Source organism: Cinclus cinclus, chromosome 13 (genome assembly GCF_963662255.1).
Source record: "Cinclus cinclus chromosome 13, bCinCin1.1, whole genome shotgun sequence".
In the NCBI taxonomy this organism is placed as follows: Eukaryota; Metazoa; Chordata; class Aves; order Passeriformes; family Cinclidae; genus Cinclus; species Cinclus cinclus.
Genome location: NC_085058.1, coordinates 10,909,721 through 10,925,267, shown reverse-complemented (window position 1 = coordinate 10,925,267; position 15,547 = coordinate 10,909,721). Strand labels below are relative to the sequence as shown.

General features: G+C 41.0%; 1 protein-coding gene across 4 annotated transcripts; it reads right to left on the bottom strand.

Moving 5' to 3' along the window:
• Positions 1-238: 238 nt before the first annotated feature.
• SEMA6D (semaphorin 6D) lies at positions 239-12,609 on the bottom strand. 4 transcript variants are annotated; one of them, XM_062501124.1, is made up of 18 exons: positions 12,501-12,609; positions 12,008-12,119; positions 11,346-11,406; positions 11,165-11,227; positions 10,976-11,077; positions 10,665-10,755; positions 10,268-10,387; positions 9,734-9,822; positions 8,780-8,997; positions 8,541-8,672; positions 8,190-8,345; positions 7,935-8,108; positions 7,079-7,219; positions 6,900-6,977; positions 6,017-6,078; positions 5,616-5,672; positions 3,624-3,791; positions 239-1,542 (listed from the first exon to the last, which is right to left on the bottom strand). In XM_062501124.1, the coding sequence occupies exons 1-18, from the start codon at positions 12,607-12,609 to the stop codon at positions 239-241; spliced, it is 3,237 nt and encodes a 1,078-aa protein (XP_062357108.1). The 4 variants fall into 4 exon arrangements, with proteins under 4 accessions (XP_062357108.1, XP_062357109.1, XP_062357110.1 ...); XM_062501125.1 differs by lacking the exon at positions 3,624-3,791; XM_062501127.1 differs by lacking the exon at positions 5,616-5,672 and having other exon boundaries at positions 1,537-1,542; positions 3,757-3,791.
• Between the last annotated feature and the right edge of the window lie 2,938 nt (positions 12,610-15,547).

The window sequence follows — 15,547 nt, the reverse complement described above, 5'->3', positions numbered from 1 at the left end:
TAATGACCAGCACTTCCTTTGTTCTTTTTTTTTTTTTTTTGTGTTTGCTTGTAGCAAGTACACGAAGTCTTGCTACAGCTACATGTGGCAAGACACAGATGTTGCTCAAGTAAAGACAGTTTCTTTGGCCACTTTGTTCTCCTTAATAACAAGCAAGTCTCTGCCTTATGTGTCTACCACAGTATCATTTCACAACCTGTACAGGTCAATGCCACACTCATTTTAGCACAGACTTGTCCTAGTAGCTGTATTTGTTCAGTGGTCTGACTGACGTCGTCTGAGGGACGAACGAGGGTTTTGGTGGCACGTCGGGTTTTAGGGAGGGTGTCCTCTTTATTCCTGTACGAGGCAGGGTGCCATTGCTCGTGTAGCTGCTTTGCCTGGACAAAGAAGGCTGGAGGTGAACGCTGACAGGCGTCCCTTGCATGTAGTCCATCTTTGTGCCTGCTGTAGGAGCCATGTACCCCCCACGATTAATACTTGGCTGTCTGGATAACAAAACACCATTTGGTGAGTTCAAGTTTTTAGGAAGGGCAGATATTGAGTGCCTCTGTGAAGAATTTTTATGATAACCCCTCTGCCTTTCCAAAGAGGTCATTGGTACTGCAGGAGTGGTGGGAACATCCACTCGTTTTGTGGGACTGTTTCTTGGCAGGGTTGATGGAGGAGAGTATAAAGACGCCTCCCTGTTGGGAACCTTAGGTGGGATCTCAGACATATTGCCCATTGGGTCCAGCATTAAAGTCTGGTGGGCCACTTGAATATCTCCCATAATTGCTTTGGGATTATTAGTAGTTTCATTTAAGTGTTTCAGAAAATCATTCAGGGTGTTCCTGGAATCAACAGATCTCCTGTGGTCTCTTTTGCTGGATGATTTTGTAAGTGGATGATCCATATGTTGCATCTTTTTGTCTGCCTTGTGCGCATTAGAATTTGAGAAAGATGTGTTGTAGTCATGGGTAGCATTGGGAAGGACAATAGCACTGGGAATATGTCCATGACTTAGAGGAGAGTGGGGTGGAGGACTAGAAGGAAAAAACTGAGGGCTTTTTAGTGGAGTTTCCTTTCGTGAAGCATTGAGGTTACCATGTGCTTTGTCCGACTGACTTTTCATAGCCTGAAGAGTCTTTTGTTGAAGAACTGGTGTAGATTCAGGAGTTGGAAGTGCAGCTAATTCTGGAGGCTGGCCCCTGTGGTCCATCATCATGGACTTGGTATCACCATTTGGAGGCAACTCTTTTCTGCTGGTCAGCAGGTTTGTGTACAGTTTGGGTGAATCAATGTTCTGCTGATACTCCTTGACAGGACTGTCGAACAGCCCATTCAGTTTGGCAAAGCTCCCACTGGAGTCAGTGCAGGACTGAGCTGATTCTGCATCTTTGTGGATTTTCCTGGATTTCCGTACGAATAGATCCCGGTAACAGTAAACGGCCACTCCCGCAATAAAGGCTCCCAGGACAAAAGCGGCAAAGACACAAGTGATTAGGACATTCATATGTACCATTTGGTTGGACTCTCCTGATTGTACTTCCCACCTCACACCTGCAAAAGACAGGCAGGATATCATAAATCTACAGGTATTTCATACTGACACATTTCAGAAGAAGGCAGCCTTCCTCATGGAAGTGTCTATTAAGTGTTTTTAAGTGCTCTGGCTGTAGTGTTGGTGTAACTCTGTATCACCCTGCAATCTACTCCACTGGTGAATGCAAATAATTTTATAAAAATTATAAAATGACTGTGTGTGCACTGACAAGTCTAAATGAAGACTGTCCATTTTCTCTGATAATGAGGAATGCTTGTTTCAGCTTTTCTCCTTATATTAAGTTTTGTTTAGCCTGTCCCCAAATTTCCTTTAAGGCTCACAAATAGGGGCCTTATGTTATTAACATTAATGATTTCTGCTGGAAAATTGAGGTTAGAAGGTCTTACTGGGCCAGACAGCAATTAATAACTCATGGATGGATTTCTCTCTCACTTTCTTCCCCAACTCATAAATCAGTATCAAAGGAGAGACGGGATTATGCAAATGTTGTGTAAAAAATGTACAACGTATATACTGCATTGTTATAGCCATGCTAATGTAATACAGTAGAAAACTTGTAAACTACTCTATTCCCAGGCTGCTAGTCCTGGAGTGGCACACCTGCACTCATTATACATGTTCAGGTTTGAAGATAATGTGATTCTGTTACAGCACTGATTTTTATTTTTTACCAATAACAAAGAGAAATACTTGCATAACATTACAAAAACAACTTAGGTTAAGTTATTAGAGAATGTTACAATTTAGAAACTTTTAGCTTAGACCAAGAAATTGAATATTTGATTAATTTTTTATTTGGGTATTAACAAGCTCCCTTTGATTTTTTTTTTAGCTTTTTAAAAGCAACCACAGACATCTTGCAGCTAAGACAATGTTAGTTTTTAATGAAAGTAATTCTGTTGCTATCCCAAGAGATGTTAAAATGAAAGAGCAAGAGGGAAGGAACAGAGCCACTTTTTGTTAGAGGCAAGGCCTTTGAATATTGTTAATGTTCAGGGTTACAGGTTTTAATGGCACTGTGCAGAAGTGGAAGAAAAACATGAGTAAAGTTCACTAATAGCTATGACACAAAATGTGATTCAGAACCAAGAGCAGATGATAATAAAAACTTAAAGCGAAACAGAAAATAACTGCAACAAATTAAAATGACAAATGCACGGCCATAATGGCTGATAGGAAACCTGATATGTTTTGGTGAATGGTAATAAAACAGAAATTGGTTTTGACTGGTGAGATTTTTCAGTAAATACAGAATTGTGCAAACATGTCTGTCACCTTGCTGTGCTATGCACTAAGAGAGACTTGTGTTAAATTTTGGTTATGGGAGTGGAAGCTCCTTGATTCTGTGGTTGACTGCAATAGTCCTATTGAATTAAAGTCTCAGTTGCCATAAGAGTCTAATCAAAGGTTCACTTAGCTGAAAGAATGGCTAGAGAAAGATGAACAACAGGCAGAATAGGTTCTTCTTGTGCTCAGCTTAATACCTCTGCATGTCTCAGTATGTACTGAGATCATCTCTAAACTGATGCTCATATCCAGAGGATAAAAATAAAGCACTTTCTTACTCTGACTCTTGTTCTTCAAGAACATGTTTCAGGCAAGCAGAACTGAACACATGGATCTCTCATGGAGCTCTGCTTTGTGTTCTGTTTTGCCACCACCCCCAACCCAAATGAAAAAAACCCAAAACATAAGCAACAATTCATGAGGATTAACAGCCTAAGCCAAACTAGACTGGATTGAAAACAATAAACAGAGGTGCAGATAGGTCTCGAAGATGATTTTTTAATGTATCCAGAACTGCCATTGATTTCACTGGGAGTTTTGAACCACTCCAGGATTAAAAGGCTGAGCTTCTCTGTGTTTCCCATTATAAGCTCTAAGCAGCACTTTGTCCTTTGTGCACTTTGGGATAAGTAGATATGAAAAACATGATTGCACTGTCTGCACATTCACAGGAAATGGGTGTAAAATAGAGCCCAACAATCATGGCTGTTACATTTAACTTAAGCCTTAGACAATGCTGAGACTATCAGGTTTCCATTCAGCTGCAATGTATTCCCTGGTAAGGCCTTACCCTTTGGGACACCTGATAATGGATCAGAATAATCAGAAGTGTTTGGGTCATCTTGAACTACAAATTTCCGAGAGCCAGTCACTTTAGGTTTCCAGGAACCAATCACTTTAGGTGATATAACTGGGATACTTGCCATTGTGGTAATGGAAGCTGAGGAGAACTCCATGTCTGTGGTGGCAAACAGATTTTTATTAATGTGTTTCATTGCACATCTAAGCTATAGCTGGACACAGTATTTCATGGGAGTTACACGTCAGAGCAAATTGTGATTTCCCCCCCCTAGACTCTGCAGAAGTACAGATGACTGATTAAAATCAATTACTCCAAAACTGGAAGTATGAAAATAGTACATTTACACTTCAACAGCTGCTAGCCAAAAAGCCAGAGAAGTCAACTGTGAAAGTAGTGCAAAAGTTAAAGTAAGCAACTGTGGGGATGAAAAGCACAACTTAGTCTACTTAATTGCTATATTCTTCACTGGAGACAACATACTTGGCTGCCTTTTAAACATCTTCAAAAAAACCCAGAAGTTACTTGGAACAATACACAGTCATGACAGGTTATGCCTGAGAAACAAGATCATCTCCATTACTGCTATTATGGTATACCAGGAACTGCTGAATGAGCCATTTCTGCAGGTGGGGATAAAAGGAATGTTTTTAACCCCTATTTTGTAATGGTTCCTAAGGAACAATGCTGCAGAGATTCTGGCTCCTCTGCAAGATGTTTGCTGAACAGACCCACCACAGCCTACATGAAAATGCACAGAGGAAGAAATTCATCAAATTTGGTTTACAGTTCAGTTCATTTGTTCCCTTGAGTATTTTGTGTTCACTGCCCCAGTAGGTTTAGGTGGGAAGGTCTGCAGCTGAAGAGCAGACTTGAGAAATGTACTTCAAAAGCACACTCATTCAGGACTTAAGAATAAGGTTCAATTGTATCTGTGTCATAAAATATCACTTTGAAAATTCAGTTGATAAACACTCATAAAGCCGGGCAGCATTTCTGTGTGACAGATTTATTTTGTTTTTCCTTAAGTGAGTCTCTAACTTGCATTGTGGGTAAATAGATCTGGAAAATATTTGTCTCAAACGTTACTTCTTGTCAAGTTACAGAAGTGAACATGTCAGAAACCAAACCACAAATAATGTTCTTGTTGCACTCCTACAAATTTAACATACTAATAGATTATTGTCGTATTTGTCAGTCAGAAATGTGCCCTTGGTTTGAAAGCAAAGACCCAAGTTCCAAAAGCAAAGACTGGAAATAAGGAATGAGTCTTGCTCCTGTTGAAGTCAACACAGATTCACAGGTTCTGCTCTTGAGTTCAGCAGAGGAGCACGGGGTGTCCCTGAACACCAGGGGCTGGTGGTGAACATGCTATTAGAAAAATCGCTGGAGGAGAAAAGGATGCAAAAGTCCATCTGACAACAATGCACAACATTTTTTTCTAAGCCACTTTTGTGCACACAGTTTCTCATTCAGCTACACAGTTCGTGATGTTAAATTTTTTTTCCATTAGCATAAACTACTTAAAGCATTTCAAAAATAAAGAAATACACATTTTAGAAAATGCGTATTTGTGCAAAAAGCTTGCTGGGAAAGAAGGAGAAGAGAAAAGGAGAGGTAAGGAGGAAGATGATGAAGTTCTGCCATTCATCTACTAGAGATGACCAAGAGGGGCATTCACAAATGCATGGCTGGGGATCAAGAGTAAAGCTTAGTGGACTTCGTGCAGTGAAGATGTCATCTACGTTAATCAGGCTCTTTAATAAAAGATGTCTCAATAAATAATGAGCTGTTAACATGCGGCTACACAGGGTGAAGTGCTGAGTGAGAAGAGTCTGACTATCTTTACCATCAGTGGGAACATGAGTAAAAGCACAAAAATGGAGGATTGCCAACTGTGCAAAAGGAAGGAAAAAAGGGCTGAAAATGCTGAACTGAAGGAAAGTAAAGGTCATTAATTCAAAAAAATTAAAAAAAACTAACCAGATGTTGGGTCGCCAAATATTTTGTAATCTGGTGTAGCTGTAGTAGGCAAAATTTCTAAAAGAATTAAAGGAACAAGTAATCAGTAAAAAGTAACAAAAAGAAAGCAAAAGATCTCAAACCTGAGTAATGGAAAATAAAAACTAAAATATCACTGGTTACAAAAAATAAATTCTTCAATACTTTGCTGTAGACCCCAAATAGCTGTAAACTGGTGAAGGAAAAAGGAAAACTCTGCCACCCAGGACTAAAAAGCTCAGCTTTGTGAACATTCACAGTAACACCAGGTGATGTGTTCATGATGTTACTGAAAAGCTCATCAGAAATTTAACATCCACAGTGAGGTGTGGTCACAGACTATGGTGAGACATTCCAAAGGAGCAGCAGTGACTGTGCCTTACCATTGCAGTCCCCAAGCTGTGCCGTGTTGCCGTATTCGACATCTTGTACGTATCCTCCAGTGCTGTGGTTGTGTGAAACAAACAAAGAGAACCTGCAATTAACAGTATTAGTAAGGATATAAATGGAGATTTATTTTTTTTTCTGGAAGCAGCAGATGGATACATACACAACAGACAGTGTATGTCCCAAGGATTGTACAAAATGTACAGGATAGACCCGCTTTAAAACTATCTGCGTGTGCTTATGCCAGGAAATAGAAGATAAAAGACATCCCTTTTTTTTAGCAACTACATCATGTCTTCTCCATTGGGCAAGCTCTTGGGTATAGATACAACCATCCAATTATACCAATTAAAGTTTGCACTGGCCTGCTACAAAGGCCTCTTTTTAAGATACAGCTGCTAGTGCACCATATATTACAGACTTGATTTGTGCAAAATCCCTTTGGTATGCATAAATAACACCCCAACTCCACTTCGGAGACACAACCTTGCTCTTCCCACTGTAAATCCTGTGCTTTCATATTTGCAATTTCTTGTGCCTGACCATGAGCATTCCTGGGAGGGGGATACTGTGTCCTGTCCTCTTGGAGCTGCTCAGGTTTGCATGCTGCAATTGCTTGTCTTCCTGCTTACAACTCTCTTCCTACAGGTCTGCCTACACACGTAAAACTCCCACTGAAAGCAAGTCTTCACCCAGAGGTTCCAGAATTAGGCCAGACTTAGCATTCTGTTCTCTTACATATACAGTGCACTGAAAAAAGGTCTTTAAAAAACCAGAGACTTAGTAACAGTGTGCAAGGGAGGAGGCACAGGGCATGAGCTCGTGGGGTCTGTAAAGCACATTTAGAGATGTTGTCCTAACTTGAGAAGGAGTACTTACAGCATGCCTGGTGTCACTCTTCCACACGCCTCATGGTCTAACCAGCCACAGTAGGGGTCCCGTGAAGCAATACATGCCCTTGCAAGAGAAAAACCCCAAAAAATCATGCATTTTTTACTTCCTTCCTAAGAAATGTTGGTGCCCTTGCTTTAGGGGGGAGTTCAGGAACGGAGCCGTACTTTTTACATGACCCGTGACGCGCGCAGCGACTCAGGGGAATTCTAACGACGCAGCTGGAGAATGCCACGAACAGGGCATGGTGGTCTCTGTCCAGCTGGAGGGAAATGACTCTTCTCTCCTCCTCGCTTTCTGCATTACACCTGGTCAGCAAAAACAAGGGCAGGCCACTGCTTTAGTAACTGTAGTACTTCATGCAGAAAACATTTTATTTGTTGTCTGTGTAGCCACTGAACGGAAACTTTTCACATACATAAATGTAACCTGCTACCCTTTGCTGAGACATTGCTAAACAAACCTCTGAGTTATCAAATGGTGGCTTCTGTCTCCTGCTAACAGCTAGGTGAGAAGTTTGCTACGCAGGAAAAAAAAATCCAAATCCATTTGCTTGGTTCTCTCAGTCAGCATAAATATCATGAGAGAGCAGAAGAGGAATCCTGCATTGGATGGCTGTAGAATCTAATTGGTATGCTTCCACTCCCAAATTCTTTGTGCCAAAAAATGAACAAGTTTAAAATCATCAGATAGATATAGGTTATACACTATCAGCCACTCCTGAGCAACCCTCAAGATAAGCACAGATCATTTCTTTTTAACATCACCAAATACTTCTGACTTTTCAGAAGTATTTGCAGGAGAATTAGACCACGTCACTGACGTCAGTGGAGTGGAATTAGGTTGTTCATTCAACTCATGCAATGGCAAGTGACCAAATACTTTCAGGTCATTCAATGTGAGGAACGCGATGGAATTAAAAACAAGTGGTGATGTTGGTGATAATGAGCTAGTTTACCACAGTCTTTTTTAGCTAGGTACCAAGGGCTAGATGAAGAGCTTAGATGTTCTGGTAATACTTACTTTGCATGATTATATGCTTCAATCTCTTCCAGTAATATGCTGTCATTCAAAGAAAAAGGCCTGGTCTTTGCCAAGATTTTAAGTACTACTCCTGCTTCAGAGCCAACGAATATGACTGTGTAGTTCTGGTAGGGTCCAGCAGCGTGGTCTACAGCAATTGCTGTCAATCTGTATCTAGCAAGACCAGAATGCACATCATTAACAGCAAGTTTTCCTGTTTTCCTTTTCACAGGTGTTATTTTTGAGCTGTCATACCTGACACGTGTTTTGGTAAACCAGGGCTCCTCAGTGACTGAGGGAACAGCTGAGTCCATCAAAGGATGAGATTTGATGAAGGAGAGTGTTTCATCTGGGAAGTCAATGGAGGTTTTGTAAGCTTCTGCTAGGCCATGTTTTGCGCAGCAGCCAGGCCTGAAATGAGAACAATATTTTTTCCTCTTGATATTTTAGTTAATGAGAGAAGGCAGCTGGTTAATGAGCATCCTTATGGCTGAGGTGTCAAGCTCTGCTTCGGGTTTCACCCAACAAGGCACTCAAGAGTGCAGCTGATTTAAGCTAGCTCTTTACAGGGACAATGTTGTGACATCATGAGTAAGAACCTTTTACCTTGGCTTTGGTACTTTGTCTTCAGGAACAGCTGTCCAAACAGAGTCAGGAGTCTTTTGTTCTTTAAATCTCCCTTTGAAGACTTTCTCAATGTCATCCATGCTGAAAGCACACACTGCTGAACCAGGGATGCTGTAAAATTCGAAAAGTAGTTTCAAGTACTCAGGTTACAATGCACCAATCTCAGTGTAAGAGAGAATCCAAGATCTGCCTTTGATGAAAGGTTGCTCATCTCTTACCTGTTGAGCTGCGTGGTGAATACACCCACGACGGTGGGCACTCCATTGATTTCTATTATGTCTGTGATAGACTGCAGAACATCAAAGTAGAAGAATGAATCCCCAGGAACTGAACAGTTGAGCCGAGCTTTCAGAAAGGATGTCCAGTGCTTCTCCAGGACCCTTTGGGAGCCCCCCATGTCATTTTTGCAGATGCGTGCCACACGGGAATACACAGCCTGTGAAAGGCAAAAGTAAAGAAAAAGGGAGAGAGGCTTGAGAGATGCAACGGAAACAGTGCTTGTGTCTGAGCTCTTAATAAAACACCAAGATAATGTTGTTAATAGGAAGCTGCCATTTATCTGCACAGAGAAGATGAAAGCAAATGGTGTTCAGCTCGTAGTACACAGGCATCTTAATGTATCACTGAGCAAATGCATCTCCACAGTTTGCTCCCACCCTTTTCGCCTTCAAAATCATATTGTTAATGAGATTTAAAGACTTCAATTAACCATGTGTAAGGGATTTAATAATTTATTGTAGAATATCCTTCCATGGTGAGGCATGAGTATTATACTCTGTACTGGCATGACTGAATTATTCAATATCCAGGGACATTGGAGAAACTTCTTTGAAACTCTCCTTTTGTGTTGTTTTCTTTTGTTTCTTTAATAAGCATGGAAACACCCTCGGCTTTTCCAGTACTTGGCACAAGAGTTTAGGCAACAGCACATTGAAAGACACCTGTAGTGAGCTCACTAACAGCAAAGCCCAGAGAACAGAAACAGCTTTTTGGTTGAAGAATGCACTGCTCTAGTTCTCTTCTTCTGCCCTCCCTGTAAATTATAACCGTGGTAAAACTGTGCAAGCTTTGTCCTAGTTCCTCCTTCATATTATGAGCTGTGCTAGTTGCTGATGCTGTTTTAGGATGAGCTCTTTCTGCTGTGACTCAACGCACACGGTGACGATACTGACCTTGCCTAAAGTGTTGTGCTCTACAGCAATTTCTCGGAAGAAGAAATAAACGTAGTTCCCATATTCTATGGCATGGAGGAAGTGTGGTTCTGTAAGAAAGAGCAAGGAGCAGTTACTTCAACTAACTGTTCAATGGGCACACGACAGTGACACTGAGAGACTTGGTGGCTCCTTCCCAGGTCCCCACCAGCCAATGTGAGCTCCAGTCTTCCAGACGCTTTAGGATGTCCGAATACAAGTGCACTGGAGTTTAAATGAACTTGAAGTCCTTAGCACTGGCTAAATGGCCCCACAGAAATTGTATTTCAACAGAGGTATTTTGTTACTTCAAATTCATTTATTGTAGCATTTAACAAAAATGGTCTGGTTTTTTTTTTTTTTTTTTTACATTATGCAGATTTTTAATATTCTGAAAGCCTCATACATGCTGACATTGTAGCATATGTGTAAACCAGGTGGGCTGTGAATAACCTGACTTTCTGTGCCACTGAAATGACATTTTCCATGTGTATGGGAAAATACTCCCCAAATTACCTTTTATCCATTTGGAGTCATACTTTATTGTTCTTAAGGCAGATCCATCCCCCATGCTGCGATAAATAACAGCATCACTCGCCAGGAAATCTGCTACTGTTGCCGAATACAATTTTCCATCTAAAATGGAAGTTGAAGAAATGGTATTAAGAAGTCTTTAATAATCTAGAGAATCCTGACTAGCCTGTATTTTTCCCCATTTCTTTACTGTCACACTTCCCCAGACTGCTGTAACCTATTTATTAACAGGTCAGCTTCTAATCCTTTGGAGCCCCTTTAAAAAATTTAAGAGCAGGGGCACCATGACACCTTTAGCTTTCCTGTGCTTGCTTTAAAAGCTCTCTGTCTCCTTTGGTGTCATTAATCATTTAGACTCATTACAAGTAAAAGTTCTTACCAGCAAAGAGGGCGACATTGGTTTGTCTGGCATCAAATGGGCATCTTGCCAAACCACTAATTTCCTCCCCATCATACTCTAATGTATTCAACTAGAGAAGAAAAATAAATGGGTGATAGTGTCATTTCTATTTTGTGCACTGGCACAAAAGCAAAACATTGTCTTTCCACAAAACTTAATTCAGCACATTGGCTTCTGACTGTTTTTATTTCACCTTGAAGCCCTCTCCAGGCACACTGGTTGTATTTGCTATGGCATAACCAGTGCAAGCAAAACCAGTAACAGATTAATGACATCTTCAGTACTCTTACCTGATAGTATCTGCACATAGGGTTAAATGCATTTGTTCCACAGACAAACACCATCTCATCATTTCTTGGAACAAAGACTTTAATGAAGTTATGGCATTCATCCTGAAAAGAGAGTAAGATGTATTAGTAACAAACTCCATGTATATAATGAATATTAGAGTCATTTTTTCTATAGTGTCCTAAACTTACTTTATGTTTGCCTTTCATAGCACAGTTCTCTCTGTCCTGCTGCTTTGATCGCCATGTTAATTTCTGTTAAAGCAGACCAGAAAATAATATTTGAATTCCTTGTCACAGCAAATTCTTAAAAAAAATAAACCATTAGAACCAAAGAAAACACCCCTCCCCTTTCCAGCAGGCATCTGCTCACCTTGCTTGGGATAACTTCTGATTTCGGAACTTCATTTAAGTTTACAGTGTAAACCTGGTCCCTGTTTGCAGAGCAAAAAGACAGCAGCAAACTCATTCATTCTGTGCCTCTTCATTTGATAAGATAAATCTATTTTCAAAATTTTATTTAAGACCAGCAACTTCTATGAAATACTTATGGATTTACTGTGTTTAATGCAAATGGGAGAAGGTTGTTCATGGATAACATGGGATGGCTTTGATTTATATTGGTGTGGTCCTGATACAGCACCTGCAGTGTCCAGCTGTCCATCCCTATCTGCCCATTCTGCTGAGGACTAACCTAGGCTGTAAATATGCAAGTGTTTTATCCTCACTGCCTACAGCCCTGACATGTCAGTAGAAGTTTAAAATGATCAGGAGAGGTTTTTATCAGGCAGGGCAGTAATATAAAAGAGGGAAAAAAGCATTTGATCGTTGGTTTAAGCTTAACTACAGTAACTGCAGCCTTCAAATCCAATTTTCATGCACTGGCCATAGATATGGTATATTTCTCTGGGAAATTCTGCCCCAATTCTAATTTTTATCATATTCTGCACATTTTTCTAAATGAATTTTATACATAAATGCAAAACCAGAAGAGAAAAGAATTTTAATCTAATGAAATGAGTGAAGGAAAATTACCTGCCAGTGATATAAAGTGTGTCTCGAATTTTCAACATCAGTTGGAAGTCCAGTCTGTGCTGAGATTCATTGCCTGAAGGGCGTCCTCTAAATACTGGATATTGCCTTGAATCTGCAAGTAAAAATGGGCTACACCATCACTCAGGATTATAGAGCTAAAGAATCAATATATGCCATTGATTAGCTGTATATACTAGGTGTAGAAGGGTTTAAACTAAATTCCTTGAGTAATGGCTTGAATATATATGAGGAAAAGAAGGCTAATGTCAGCAAATGTTCTTTTTCCTGAAGTTATTGCTGTATTTCTGATTGCTTTTTTAAGAAAATGATTAAGTGTTCTATTAAAGATACAAAGCCAGTAAACACATTTCAATTTGAAAGGAATCAGATTTTTTTTTAAATTTCCTGTGGTGGGGGGTGGCGGGGGAAAGGAGAAGAAAATCAACATTAGGACTTTTTCCCTGGTATTTAGCAGCACTTGCAGATTACTTACAGTGGTAGTCCACAACATTAATGGGGTCCTCATCTTCGGGGAAGCTGACGGCCCGGCAGCGGGACAGGCTCAGCAGCGTCACCAAGGCACAGAGCACGGGGAGCCTCATGGCTGGGGACAGGTGACAACACTGCTCAACTACCTGTGGGACAGGGACACGGCGGTGAGGAGGCAGCACTGGACACACACACCATTTCCTGCTGCACAACAGGGGCTTTGTTTGGATTTGAGCACTGGCAGCAGGGGACACTGATGGGAAACTGCTGTGTGACACAGCCCTGCTTGAAGCTGCTCTGAAACATATTGATGTTTGCTAATTTTTAGCTGGATTTACGGGCATTTCCGAAGAAGCTGATGACTGTCAGCCCGTTTAAATCACAGAATCAGAAATAGAACATACAGGCTGCTGACCCGGCAAGAAAAATTGTCAAATTTGGGATTAGAATTTTAATTAAACTGCAATCTTTTTCCATCCCCTCAATCACCAAATGTCACCCAACACAAACCCTTTTCCCACAAAGTACCTAAATCTCATCCACAAAACATTGTGACACATACAATGTGTCTGAACATCCATGCTATGTTTTAATGTCATTGCTTGTTCCCAGGCTCTGCCATCACAGTACTCAGTCCAACGTGCCATTGTCACAGACCTGATGCCCAGGAACAGGCACCTGACACTTTGCCTCGTGCAGTGATTTACACATGTGCAAAGTAAATCCAAAATGCTGCCTCTGCAGTGTGACAGTGTTGTCACACACTTCACAAGGGTGACAAGAGACTCAGATGGGGATGCAATGTTGAACCACCTTCCCAAGACGCTGCTTTCCCCCTCATTCCATTTCCTACTGTCGAAGGCTTCAGAGGCTTTCACCTGGGGTTGCGTGTGCTCTGTAGATCTGACAGCACAGATCACGATAGCACCACAACATTATACAACAAAGCTTTTAAGAGGGGAAGGGAAACATAAGTTTTTCAATTAAACCACAGGGATATTTTAGTGAGCAGAATGTAACTACTCAAGTTGCAATTTGGGTAGGATGCAAGAAAACACATCTCAAAGTGAAATGTGATCCTTAATGACTGCAAGTGGACTGGGCAGGGGTCATATTTCTCATTAGAAACCTGGCAAATGCAGTATTATTCCCTCCTCCAACCTTTTGGAGGCATTCATTCAGGCCTAACTCACAGGTCAGAGCTCTGAGTCATCAGCTCAGTGCCTTGCAGTTGCTGAAATTGGTGATCAAACGCTTTGTCTAAACAGAAAAAGAAGGAGAAACCTTTCCATTTTAATGTTTCAAGACTTTCAGTGAGAAGAACATGTTGCCAACACAAAGTGCCAGACCTGATCCAGCAAAGCACAAAAGTATTAATCATTTAATAATTTGAAAAGCAATTAAAAAACCCCTTCAGAACAACGCTTAGCCTTTCAGTAATGTTTATGGGGGACGAAAATGCTGTATTTGTTAATTGATACTATGGCTGGCTAGGGGCAGGGTTTCCTCCTTCCAGAGGCTGCTGAGCTGTCAGTTCAGGCTGGACTGTGAGGAGACCAGCTGAAAGACTGGGAACATTTGGGGATGGGGGTGGGGGTGTTGTCTGGATGCTTGCCCATTACAGACTGACCTGGAAAGAAGCATTTTCCACTGTTAATGATATTTCTGTATCTCAGTCCACCAGTCCAGAACGAATGGGCTGTGCTCTTAGTCAAGATTGATGAGTGCAGTGGTTAATAAACACTAATGATTCCTGGCACTTTCCCTCTGCTCTTCCTTGTCCTGACATGGCCTCTTCAGCTGAAGCATCTTGCGTTAAATTACTAATGAGCAAACTTAAAACAAACTGGAATTAATAAAGTTAGTCAAATTAGTTCTTTCTTGTGAAAGCACCATTAGAGCAAAGTCCTGCAGCACTGTGGCTCCCAGACACAATAACAAATCATTAATGCTTACACAATCTCTTTTTTTTGGGCTTTTTGTAAGGAAAAGCAGGCTCCAAATATCAGCCCACTCCTTTTCCAGTGAAAGAGAAAGGTGAGACACATAAACTGCATGTTGAGTTGGTGCACAGTAACATCTATAAGGTGCTTAGTAAAAGTCTTCCCCGAAGCCTAGTTTTCTTGGAGAACAAATGAATACAAACTGCCAAAGAGCAAGAAGCTCTCCCAGACATGTAGGCTGCAGTCAGCATAGAAGATGAGGCTGTTTGTGTCCCACAGCATGACTCAAAGAGACCCTGGCCCAGCTTCAAATTGCACACAACTTGCAAACTGTCCAAGTTCCACCTGTACCAAGCAGGGGCATGTAATAGGAAGTCTCTTTTCCCTTCCAGTGTTCCATCTGCGAAGAATTGACTGGGGCAACAATTACAAAACTTCCGTGTAACCTGCCTTATAGAGGCAGATGCTGATTTCTGGACTTCAGGAAATGGCTGCAGAAAAAAAGGAAATTTGTTTTTGTTTTTAGGTCACAATTGTCAAAGGGCAACTTGTTTTTAGGTCACTATTATCATGGCAAACATTCAGCAAACTGTCACAAAAGAAAACAGGAAACAACTGAAATACCAGGTAAACAAAGTATCAGTTCTCCCAAACAGATTCAAATTTCAGGCGGGGGTATCAGACTCCCTAAAAGAATGTGAAGAGGATGTGTTTCCCCAGAGGCTGCATCCAGGTCAGAAACAAACTCACTTTTATGTCCTCCCCAAAAAGCCCTCAAACATCTCAGGGCACTCCAGGGATGAACCCCAAGAACATACAGGACAGGAATAGTTCCGTTCAGCGGTCTGACTAAACATCTTCTGTCACAAATCTCTATCAAAGAAAATACCAACATGATGCACAGACCTTTGTCACAGCAAGACAGAAAAGCACACAGAGAGCTGCACTGGATCAGCAAACCACAGGTAATCACTTCTCACCAGCCAGGCAACAAGCACAGATTTCTTTATTATTTTGCTTGTAAAATTATTAAAAGAATATTAACAGTAGCTCTGCTTTACAGCTACATAAGAAAAGAAAATGCACCTGCTTCAAGAGGCTCTTAAAT